This window comes from Chaetura pelagica, unplaced genomic scaffold (assembly GCF_000747805.2).
Source record: "Chaetura pelagica isolate M959 unplaced genomic scaffold, ChaPel_1.0 scaffold370, whole genome shotgun sequence".
Classification (NCBI taxonomy): Eukaryota; Metazoa; Chordata; class Aves; order Apodiformes; family Apodidae; genus Chaetura; species Chaetura pelagica.
In genome coordinates, this window is record NW_009951939.1 from 1 (window position 1) to 11,829 (window position 11,829).

The following is an 11,829-nucleotide window of genomic DNA, read 5'->3' on the forward strand; positions in this document are numbered from 1 at the left end:
TCTACAGATGTGACCACCTGCATGGTAACCAGCAGGCTTTGCCTGCTCCTTAATCAACCTTTTCATCATGACTAGGAATTAATTTCTTGACCTTTTTTTTTTTTCTTTTTTTTTCTTTTTCTCATTTGGCTTTCTCAGGCCCCCTCTGTCCTCAGCATCTCCCCAGAAGGGATGGAGAACTCGTCGGTGGCATCGGCCTCCTCGGAGGCGGGGAGCAGCCTCTCCCAGGAGATCGAGGAGCTGGAGCGTTTCATCGACAGCTACGTCCTGGAGTACCAGGTCCAGGGGCTGCTGACGGATAAAGGAGAGGGGGATGGAGAGAGTGAGAAGACCCAGTCCCACGTCTCGCAGGTGGGTGAGGTGGGAGAGGGGCTGGAGATCACAGAATGACAGAACCTTAGGGGTTGGAAGGGACCTGGAAAGATCACCCAGTCCAACCGCCCTGCCAGAGCAGGGTCACCCAGAGCACATCACACAGGAACGTGTCTGGGTGAGTTTGAATGTCTCCAGAGAAGGAGTCTCCACAGCCTCTCTGGGCTTCCTGTTCCAGGACTCTGTCACTCCCACAGAAAATAAGTTCTTCCTGATGTTTAAGTGGAACCTCCTGTGCTCCAGTTGGCACCCATTGCCCCTTGTCCTATCACTGGGCACCACTGCACAAAGCCTGGCTCTGTCCTCCTGACACTGCCCTGAACGTGTTTGTGCCCATGGATGAGGTGGCCCCTCAGTCTCCTCTTCTCCAAGCCCAACAGACCCAGCTCCCTCAGCCTTTCCTCAGCAGGGAGATGTTCCCCTCCCTCCATCATCTCTGTGGCTCTGCCCTGGACTCTTTCCAGCAGTTCCCTGTCCTTCTGGAACTGAGGGACACAGAACTGGACACAACACTCCAGATGTGGCCTCACCAAGGCAGAACAGAGGAGGAGGAGAACCTCCCTTGTCCTACTAACCACCCCCTTTCTAAGCCACCCCAGGATGCCATTGGCCTTCTTGGCTACAAGGGCACATTTCTGGCTCATGGGCATCCTTCTGCCCACCAGGACCCCCAGGTCCCTTTCTCCTACCCTGCTCTCCAGCAGCTCAGCCCCCAACCTGTACTGGTACATGGGATTGTTCTTCCCTAGGTCTTCACCAGCATCTGGGTTGGAGATGCACATCCAGCTGAAGCAGCATTTCAAGCATCAGAGTGTGAAGCTGGATTTAAGTAGAGCTTGGGTTTTGGAGCAGTTTGGTACTTCAAACACATTTGAGGCCTTCAGCCAGTTGGTGGAGATCTCCTGCCAACTGTGGTTTGTTTTTCCATCCTCTCAAGGTGCATGGCCCGGAGCTTTAAGACTTCTCCAGGGTTTACAAAGGAAAGACATTTTATTTGTAGATGAAGGATGTGTCTCTCCATCCCAAGCTTTCACCATGATAAAAAAATCCTGGAGGGATTGGGAAGAGCTGCAGGGGCTGCAACAGAGGGATGCTTGGTAGTGAGATGTACTTCCATCCATATGTACAGGCATGTTTGTGAAACAACCAAGCCCAGAAGGTCAATCAGAACCTCAAAATGCTCCCCAAAACTGACATTCCAGGGAAAAGTGGCTTGAAAGTGCCCAGAGGAATAGGACCTGGGGGTGTTTGTTGGTTGAAAACAGCTGAACATGAGCCAGTGAGTGCCCAGGTGGCCCAGAAGGCACCAGCATCCTGGCTTGTGTCAGCACTGGTGTGTCCAGCAGGAGCAGGGCAGGGCTGGTCCCCCTGTGCTGGGCCCTGGGGAGGGGGCATCTGGAATCCTGGGGTCAGGTCTGGGCCCCTCAGGACAAGAAGGAGATGGAGGGGCTGGAGCGTGTCCAGAGAAGGGCAAGGGAGCTGGGGCAGGGTCTGGAGCACAAGGGTGAGGAGGAGCAGCTGAGGGAGCTGGGGGTGTCCAGGCTGGAGCAAAGGAGGCTGAGGGGAGACCTTCTGGCTCTGCAGCTGCCTGAGAGGAGGTTGGAGCCAGGGGGGTCAGGCTCTGCTCCCCAGGAACAAGGGATGGGACAAGAGGAAATGGGCTGCAGTGGTGCCAGGGGAGGCTGAGCTGGGATGTTGGGCAGCATTTCTTGCTGGCCAGGGTTGTCAGGCCCTGGCCCAGGCTGCCCAGGGCAGGGGTGGAGGCTCCATCCCTGAAGGGACTCAAAAGCCCTCTAGACTTGGTCCTTCTGGACACGCTTTAATGGCCAAGGTTGTGTGGTGTAATTTTTTTATTTGTTTGGGTTTTGTTGTTGGGTTTCTTGGTTTGTTTGTTTGCTTTTGTCTAACTGTTGGACTCAGTGATCATAGAGGTCCTCTCCACTCATGACAAGTCTGTGATTCCCTCTGCTCACCATCAGCAAGTGGAGCATTTTGAAGCCAAAGCCTTTGAGATCATCCCCCAAAAGGGGAGGCCTCCCGCTTACGCTGATGCCTGTGGCTGGATGATGTTTGCTGCGCTCTGTGGTCTGACACAGCAGTTTTTTCCCAGCCCTGCTATTATTTGTCACAATCCCTGGTTTTTTGCCTCCCTTTTTTTTTTCTAATCCCTGTTTTTTTTTTTCCATCCCTTTTTTCCAGTGGACGGCAGATTGTACTGAGCAGCTGGATGGCAACTGTTCCCCATCCCGAGGGAAGGGCTCCTCATCTCACCAACACAATCAGGTAGGGGTTGTGTTTAGCTGTTCCTCACCCAACTTTTGATGTTCTTGGGCTGCCTGGTCTGGCAACTCAAGAGTCTTGTTGTAGACAAGTTCTCCATGGGACAACAGTGTGTTTTTGTGGCCAAGGAGGACAATGGTATCTTGGGGTGCATTAAGAACAGTGAGTCCAGCAGATTGAGGGAGGTTCTCTAGCTCTGTCCTAGTGAGACCTCACTTGGAGTGTTGTGTCCAGTGCTGGGCTCCCCAGTTCCAGAGGGACAGGGATTTGCTGGGGGGAGTCCAAGGGAGGCTACAAGGATGATGAAGGGACTGAAACATCTGTCTGATGAGGAAAGGTTTAGAGACCTGGGGGTTTTCAGTCTAGAGAGGAGAAGACTGAGGCGGGATTTTATTAGTGTCCATAAATACATGAGGGCATCAAGAAGGCAGGACAAGGTCTTGTCACTTGTGCCCTTTGACAGGACGAGGGGCAACAGATTCAAACTGGATCACAGGAAGTTCCACCTCAACATCAGAAATAAGTTTTTTGCTGTGAGGGTGACAGAACCCTGGGATAGGCTGCCCAGAGAGGTTGTGGAGTCTCCTCTGGAGACTTTCAAGACCTGTCTGGATGCCTTTCTGAATGATCTGCCCTAGTTGTGTGTGGTTTTTTGGTCCTGATCTGGCAGAGGGGTTGAACTCGATGATCTTCAGAGGTCCCTTCCAACCCCTAATATTCTGGGATTCTGTCTGCCCCTGCTGCCAGTTTTCCTTCTCCCATGGAAGGGGAGATGTGTCCCTTGGCATCCAAACCTTGCTCCCACTAAAACCATGCGAGGTGGGCAGCATTCCAATGTGGGGATGGATGATTTGACCAGGGGCTTATTGCTCTGTGATCAAGTGGAAGAAATATGGAATGGTCTGTTTATTCCTGAAGAGTTCATTATTGCCAGCTGTGTGAGGGACCTGTTTGTAGCATCAGAACATGAAAGTTCAAGATGTAGGTGAGGGAGATTTGAGTAGCTGTGCTTCTTGGTTATGTGCCTTCTGGGGGAGTAGGTGGAACCCAAAAGTGGTGTTGCAGGGGAGAGGGTTAAATAGTTAAGAAGATGAACTGGGAGAAGAAGCAAAATTGCACTTGCTGAGAACCTGTGTTGGGTTGGCAGCGACAGAAGCCAGGTGTGAGATGGTTTTGGTGGTTGTACATGGTGTGAACACCAGTGATGAGTATTTGTCAAGTGCTGTTGGCATTGCTGGAGGTGGCTTTGCCTCCTCTGTGCAAGCACCAGCATGGGAGAAGGTTGGCAAGGGTGGAGGTGTGGGTTTGGTCACTTGGTTGAGGAGCTGCTGTGCCACCCTGAGACCTGTGAAGCGTTTGACCAAGGACATACAAGATGGAGCTGGCTGCAGGGAATGGTGAAGCAACATTTGTAGTTGCTGTGGCTGGTGGATGTCCCTACTGGAGTTGGGGCTTGAGACTGGTGGGTTTTGGTGCCTTTGCCCTGCTTCATGTCCTTCAGACTTAAGTCCCCCTGTGAGATCTGTCAGGAGAAGCCGGGAAGACCCTTGCAGGAAGACCCTTGTGCATAGGGCAGCTCCTGTTTTGGTCATAGCTGCTTCTTGAGCAGAGCTGTGTTGGAGAGCTGCTGGGATGAGGCTTGGGGGCAGTTTTAATCCATTCCCCCTCCCCTAGTGGTCTTCAACTAGCTTCAAGGCACTGGAACAAGGTTCTGGGGGATGAAGCACCTGTTTTGGTTGGGGTTTCTGCTAGCCAAGGCAGGCTGCTTTGTGAATTAACCCATCTCCAGGGACCCAGGTGAGGATCCCAGGAGCTACAACTCCAAAGCTTCTGCAGCAAAGGCTGCTGAATTCAGAGGGCACAGAGATGTTGGCCTTGAATTTGGGGGGACCTGCAATGCATTAACATTCCCTTTTCCTTCAAAAAGCAGCAGAATTCAACTTGCAAATTAAAAGGAGCAAACAAAAAGGTTGGATGGGGCTTGGAGCAACCTGGTCTGGTGGAAGGTGTCCCTGCCCATTCAGAGGGTTGGAACTGGATGATCTTGAAGGTCCCTATTTCATTTCCTCCAAAATGGAGCTGTTTTCCCTGCATCTAGGCTCTCTCCCAACCCTCCAGCAGAGCTAATAATTCTCTCTCTCCATGTTGAGCTTCTTTTAACAGCAAGGAACAAATTTTCCTTGGCATGAAAGAGAAGCTGCAAAATATTGTTCTTCTGTTCAGGCAAGAAGTTCTCTTGTTCTTACTGATAAATGAGTGAAAGCTAAGACAATTGGGGATGTTCAGCCTGAAGAAGAGAAGGCTCCAGGGAGACCTTAGAGCAGCTTCCAGTGCCTGAAGGGGCTCCAGGAAAGCTGGGGAGGGACTTGGGACAAGGGCAGGGAGGGATGGGATGAGGGGGAGGAATGGTCTGTTTATTCCTGAAGAGTTCATTATTGCCAGCTGTGTGAGGGACCTGTTTGTAGCATCAGAACATGAAAGTTCAAGATGTAGGTGAGGGAGATTTGAGTAGCTGTGCTTCTTGGTTATGTGCCTTCTGGGGGAGTAGGTGGAACCCAAAAGTGGTGTTGCAGGGGAGAGGGTTAAATAGTTAAGAAGATGAACTGGGAGAAGAAGCAAAATTGCACTTGCTGAGAACCTGTGTTGGGTTGGCAGCGACAGAAGCCAGGTGTGAGATGGTTTTGGTGGTTGTACATGGTGTGAACACCAGTGATGAGTATTTGTCAAGTGCTGTTGGCATTGCTGGAGGTGGCTTTGCCTCCTCTGTGCAAGCACCAGCATGGGAGAAGGTTGGCAAGGGTGGAGGTGTGGGTTTGGTCACTTGGTTGAGGAGCTGCTGTGCCACCCTGAGACCTGTGAAGCGTTTGACCAAGGACATACAAGATGGAGCTGGCTGCAGGGAATGGTGAAGCAACATTTGTAGTTGCTGTGGCTGGTGGATGTCCCTACTGGAGTTGGGGCTTGAGACTGGTGGGTTTTGGTGCCTTTGCCCTGCTTCATGTCCTTCAGACTTAAGTCCCCCTGTGAGATCTGTCAGGAGAAGCCGGGAAGACCCTTGCAGGAAGACCCTTGTGCATAGGGCAGCTCCTGTTTTGGTCATAGCTGCTTCTTGAGCAGAGCTGTGTTGGAGAGCTGCTGGGATGAGGCTTGGGGGCAGGTTTAATTCCTTTCCCCTCCCCCAGTGGTCTGGGGGATGAAGCACCTGTTTTGGTTGGGGTTTCTGCTAGCCAAGGCAGGCTGCTTTGTGAATTAACCCATCTCCAGGGACCCAGGTGAGGATCCCAGGAGCTACAACTCCAAAGCTTCTGCAGCAAAGGCTGCTGAATTCAGAGGGCACAGAGATGTTGGCCTTGAATTTGGGGGGACCTGCAATGCATTAACATTCCCTTTTCCTTCAAAAAGCAGCAGAATTCAACTTGCAAATTAAAAGGAGCAAACAAAAAGGTTGGATGGGGCTTGGAGCAAAAAGGAGCAACAAAAAGGTTGGATGGGGCTTGGAGCAACCTGGTCTGGTGGAAGGTGTCCCTGCCCATTCAGAGGGTTGGAACTGGATGATCTTGAAGGTCCCTATTTCATTTCCTCCAAAATGGAGCTGTTTTCCCTGCATCTAGGCTCTCTCCCAACCCTCCAGCAGAGCTAATAATTCTCTCTCTCCATGTTGAGCTTCTTTTAACAGCAAGGAACAAATTTTCCTTGGCATGAAAGAGAAGCTGCAAAATATTGTTCTTCTGTTCAGGCAAGAAGTTCTCTTGTTCTTACTGATAAATGAGTGAAAGCTAAGACAATTGGGGATGTTCAGCCTGAAGAAGAGAAGGCTCCAGGGAGACCTTAGAGCAGCTTCCAGTGCCTGAAGGGGCTCCAGGAAAGCTGGGGAGGGACTTGGGACAAGGGCAGGGAGGGATGGGATGAGGGGGATGGATTAAAACTGGAAGAGGGGAGATTGAGGTGAGACATGAGGAGGAAATTCTTTGGTGTGAGGGCGGTGAGACCCTGGCCCAGGTTGCCCAGGGAAGCTGTGGCTGCCCCATCCCTGGCAGTGTTGAAGGGCAGGTTGGATGGGGCTTGGAGCAGCCTGGTCTGGTGGGAGGTGTCCCTGCCCATGCAGGGGGTTGGGACTGGATGATCTTTAATGTGCCTTCCAACCCCAACCAGTCTGTGATTCTATGAGATGCATTTTGAGAACTCCTGGTGCTCGGAAGAAAATCTCAGTTTCATAATCTATCCAGCTCATCTAGAATTCTCCTGGTTTCCTACTCTCAAAGCTTCCACTGGCTGCTAGTCACTACTGTGCTCCCCCAAACCCACCTGCATTTCATTGATACCCCCCAGAAGTTCTCTTAGCATCATGTGAACCTCTGGGGTGAAGGCCACCCCATCACCATACACAAGATCCTCTCTGAACACTGTGTCACCTCTTTCAATGAGGGAAGTTCAGATAATGGAATAATCTGACATCATTTATTTATTTTTTGGAAGATTTGGATTGTCATTTCTTTCTGAAGAGATCCAGTGGGAAGATTTTTATATAATATTTGATCTGCATTCCCCTGGTGAGACTGTTTCAAGTAGGAAGCTCTTAGATACATTTCTGAGAGCAATTCAGGAAGCCAAAGACTTCTGGTACCACACGAGCTCCTGGTACATGAAAAGCAGGAGTTCCATCCCAGGTTCTCTCATGGAAAGGACATCAACAAAAAACAAAGCAGCTCTGCTTTTTTGTCCTATATCTTCAGGTGTGGCAGAGGGAGAGTTGAACCCTCCTGCCTGGGAAGGGACACGTCCCACCAGCCCAGGCTGCTCCAAGCCCCATCCAACCTGCCCTTCAACACTGCCAGGGATGGGGCAGCCACAGCTTCCCTGGGCAACCTGGGCCAGGCTCTCACCACCCTCACACTAAAGGGTCACTAGGTCCAGAAGCAGACTGAGGCTCCTGTGACCAGCACCACTGTCATTTAAACTTCTCAAGTTAGCAGTGAAATCACCCACCTGTCAGCTTAAATCCAATGACATCAGTAGGCAGTGTGTAATGCCCCAAATCCTTGACTAACCAGATCAGCTCTGGAGAGTGGGTGGACACTGCTTGTGAAGAGGCTGGTAGGATCTCCCAACCAGAGATGTAATTCATTTCCAGGTACTGGTTAAACAGCCCATGTGTGGCTTCAGTGGGCTCATCCAAACTGCATGAACTTCAACAAGGCCAAGTGCAAGATCCTGCACCCTGGTCAAGACAGTCCCATGCCCAAATACTGATTGGGTAGAGAATGGATTAAAAACAGCCTTGATGAGAAGACTTGAGGTTGACAGTGGCTGAGAAGCTCCCCATGAGCCGGCACCGTGCGGTGGAGCCCAGAACCCACCCGTGTCCTGGGCTGCATCCCCAGCAGTGTGGCCAGCAGGGCCAGGGAGGGGATTGTCCCCTCTGCTCTGCTCTGCTGAGACCCCCCTGCAGGGCTGGGGCCAGGGCTGGGGTCCCCAGCACAGGAAGGACAAGGAGCTGCTGGAGAGAGTCCAGAGGAGGCCACGGAGATGCTGGGAGGGCTGGAGCAGCTCTGCTCAGGAGCCAGGCTGGGAGAGTTGGGGTGTTCAGCCTGGAGAAGAGAAGGCTCCAGGGAGAACTTAGAGCACCTTCCAGTGCCTGAAGGGGCTCCAGGAAAGCTGGGGAGGGACTTGGGACAAGGGCAGGGAGGGATGGGATGAGGGGGATGGATTAAAACTGGAAGAGGGGAGATTGAGGTGAGACATGAGGAGGAAATTCTTTGGTGTGAGGGTGGTGAGAGCCTGGCCCAGGTTGCCCAGGGAAGCTGTGGCTGCCCCATCCCTGGCAGTGTTGAAGGGCAGGTTGGATGGGGCTTGGAGCAACCTGGGCTGATGGGAGGTGTCCCTGCCCATGCAGGGGGTTGGATCTACATGATCTTTAATGTGCCTTCCAACCCAAACCTTTCTATGATTCTATGCTCATTCCATTATCCTTGGGTCCCAGTCTGAGCCCTGGTGGTTTTCTTGCTCAGCAAAACAGAAGAAATGATCCTGGGAGCAGTCTGAGGTTCTCCATCTCATCAACCTCCTTATGTCATAGCCCAGGGCTAATTTTTACACTGCTTTTTGTTGAGGTTGGCCACCACACTGAAGACCTGGGACAAGAAGATAGATGCTGCAGTCACCTTGGTCTCTTTTTCTAACGAAAGGGAGAAAGTGAAAGACAGGGAGTTGCTCTGAGGCTTTGCCAGTGAATGCAGGTTGGTGTAGCCTTGTCTGATGGAGGAAGAAATTAAACCTTGAAGTGGGGTGACCTGCCTATGATCAAAGAGCAGCTCTGAGAAAACCAGTCACTTAATGGTTTTCTGCCTGTAGTTCCTGCGTGCCATTGCCTCCTTGTTAATTATGGTCAGAGAGGACTTCTGGGAAAGAAATCAAGTCCTGGATTTATTTTTTCTGGGACTTCTGTTTGGGATCCACCACATGAAGCAGAACCACCCCTTGTGAAGCAGACACCTTCTTGAATGGCTGAAGATCTGGAACTGAAATTCCTCACTGCTTTGCTGCCTGATTTAGGAGAGCTGTTGCTGCTTACAGAGGGTGGAGAAAGGTGTTTTCTAGACCTGGTGTCACTAGTGGCTTGAGTGGGAGGATGTCTCATCACTCTCACTTTCCATTTGTGTAGAGCAGACAGGGTGATGTTGGTCTGCCTGCTGAAGGGGAACCTTCCCGTGCTCTGTTTTCATGAAATGTGCAGTAACTGAGTTTCCTTTGAGGTCTCAATTCTTCTTCCAGATTTGGTTGAGTAGGTCAACAAGTGCTGAAGCTCTTGGCAGGAAAAGGGATGACTTGAGCCATTTTCTCCAAGACCTGAGCAGGAGCTTGTTGCTGGTGTGACTTAAGTTCTCCGTGCATTTTAGGTGCTCTCAGTGCTTCTCCTCATCCTCATCCATACACGTAAATGAGATATTATAAATGAAAAATGAGCTCCTGCAGAGAGTCCAGAGGAGGCCACAGAGATGATTCAAAAGCTCTGTTCTGGAGACAGGCTGGGAGAGTTGGGGTGTTCAGGCTGGAGAAGAGAAGGCTCCAGGGAGACCTTAGAGCAGCTTCCAGTGCCTGAAGGGGCTCCAGGAAAGCTGGGGAGGGGCTTGGGACAAGGGCAGGGAGGGAGAGGATGAGGGGGATGGATTAAAACTGGAAGAGGGGAGATTGAGGTGAGACATGAGGAGGAAATTCTTTGGTGTGAGGGTGGTGAGACCCTGGCCCAGGTTGCCCAGGGAAGCTGTGGCTGCCCCATCCCTGGCAGTGTTGAAGGGCAGGTTGGATGGGGCTTGGAGCAGCCTGGGCTGGTGGGAAGTGTCCCTGCCCATGCAGGGGGTTGGAACTGGATGATCTTTAATGTGCCTTCCAACCCAAACCATTCTATGACTCTATGATTTGCATTTTGAGAACTCCTGGTGCTCGAAGAAAATCTCAGTTTCATAATCTATCAGGAGATTCAGGTCCCAGTGTGGCAAGGGGGGAAGAAAGTTCTTGTTGCTCTTGGTGTGACATCTCATGGGAATAACCACAACCTCTCAAATTTCATCTATATACAACTTGAAAACCAGTTGACCTCTTTTGAACCCACCACTATTTTTAGGCTGTAGTAACCACAGGATGTTTGAGCTTCCTTGAGACTTGCTAGGTTTGAGGATGGAGAAAGTGCAGCAGAAGCCAATACTAATAACATTTTGCTTCCAGTCCTTCATGTTGGGTACATATGTTTTTCACATGCCCGAAGATACATCCTGGACCTCTGGGTAGCATCACCTTAGGTAGCTTAAGTTCTGCTGTGCTGCTGTCTCCTTGCCCCATCCAAGCCAGGTGGTAGTGGTAGAGCTGGGACCTGAGCTGTGCCCCCAGATTTGTGACCTGGACTTGGCTGTCATGTGCAAAGAAGAGTCCACACCTTGCCCTCCTGGTGAGTGCTTTTGGTTCATGAAGGCCAAGGTGACTCTGCCCTTGCCCATGGCAGTGTCTGCAGGGACTCAGGTAGCCCCACGAGGCTGTCTGAGACATGAGAAACCCTCTTTCAGTGTCAGCTCTTCCCAGATGTTCAGAGTACTTGAAAGAGTTGAATGTTCTGCACTCTGTGATTTCATGGGGTTTTAATCATTTTAGGTCACTTAAAAGGTTTTTCCCAAGCCTCTAAGCAAAGCTTTTGGAGCAATTACCCTGACAACATCCACCTTTCTTCCCAAGCACCTCATGAGATGTTTGGGTAGATAGAACTGGACAGGTGAGTTCTTCTGGTTTTCAGATGATTCATCTTGCATGGTGTGCCTGAACAAAAAACCTGCAGGTTGCTGACAGCACAAGTATAAAGGAGAACAATGGACACAGCTTCTTAATGGGCAAAAATAGTAATTTGTGTACCTTCTGGTGAACTCTGAGGGTTTTCAGGTGTAGGAGAAGCTGGGCTCTGCCAGTGGGCTAAGCAGAGGGGAAAACTGATGGAGAAGTTGATTTGGGTTTGGGAGAGGAATTAAGGATATGGAACAGAATAGAATCATAAAATGGTTTGGGTGTGAAGGGACCTTAAGCATCATCTAGTTACACCCCTCCTGCCATGGGCAGGGACACCTCCCACCAGCCCAGGTTGCTCCAAGCCCCATCCAACCTGCCCTTCAACACTCCCAGGGGAGTGTTCAATTTCAGTTGGAAGGGACCTACAATGATAATCTAATCCAACTGCCTGACCAATTCAGGACTGACCAAAAGTTAAAGGATGTTTTTAAGGGCATGGTCCAAATTCTCTTGAGGAAATTTGGAGGATGTGAGGTTGATGAATGTGCCTAATTAATCTTCATTAAGATAGAGGAGCTAAGAATTATTTTTCCCCCATGCATACATATGGAGAAATCTTTTCTTCACCAAAGCCTCCCACAATGTCATCTCTTTGCAATGTGTAAGTAGAATATGTTAAAGGATTCCAGGAGAGCCTCAAAATCAAGGAACTGATCATGACTTTGGTTTGTAGGTGCTTCCACATGTGGTCTGGGAGCTGGAGCTCTCGGGTTGGTGGGTTTTGTGGGTGCAGGACAGCATTGCCCTTGACCAAGGTGACATGTTTGTTGTTTCCAGGAAAAGTGGGATCACAGGAGCACTGGGAGTGCAGGATCTTGGCTAGGATTGGGTTCCAGGAGTGGGTCTGGA

General features: G+C 50.7%; 1 protein-coding gene across 1 annotated transcript in view; it reads left to right on the forward strand.

Annotated features, from left to right (window-relative positions):
- Positions 1–171: 171 nt before the first annotated feature.
- CTIF (CBP80/20-dependent translation initiation factor) overlaps positions 172–11,829 on the forward strand; it is a 118,069-nt gene continuing 106,411 nt past the window's right edge. The window contains exons 1-2 of the mRNA XM_009996563.1: positions 172–351; positions 2,572–2,655. Of these exons, the coding sequence (XP_009994865.1) occupies positions 172–351; positions 2,572–2,655 (264 nt within the window). The remainder of the gene's footprint in view (positions 352–2,571; positions 2,656–11,829) is intronic.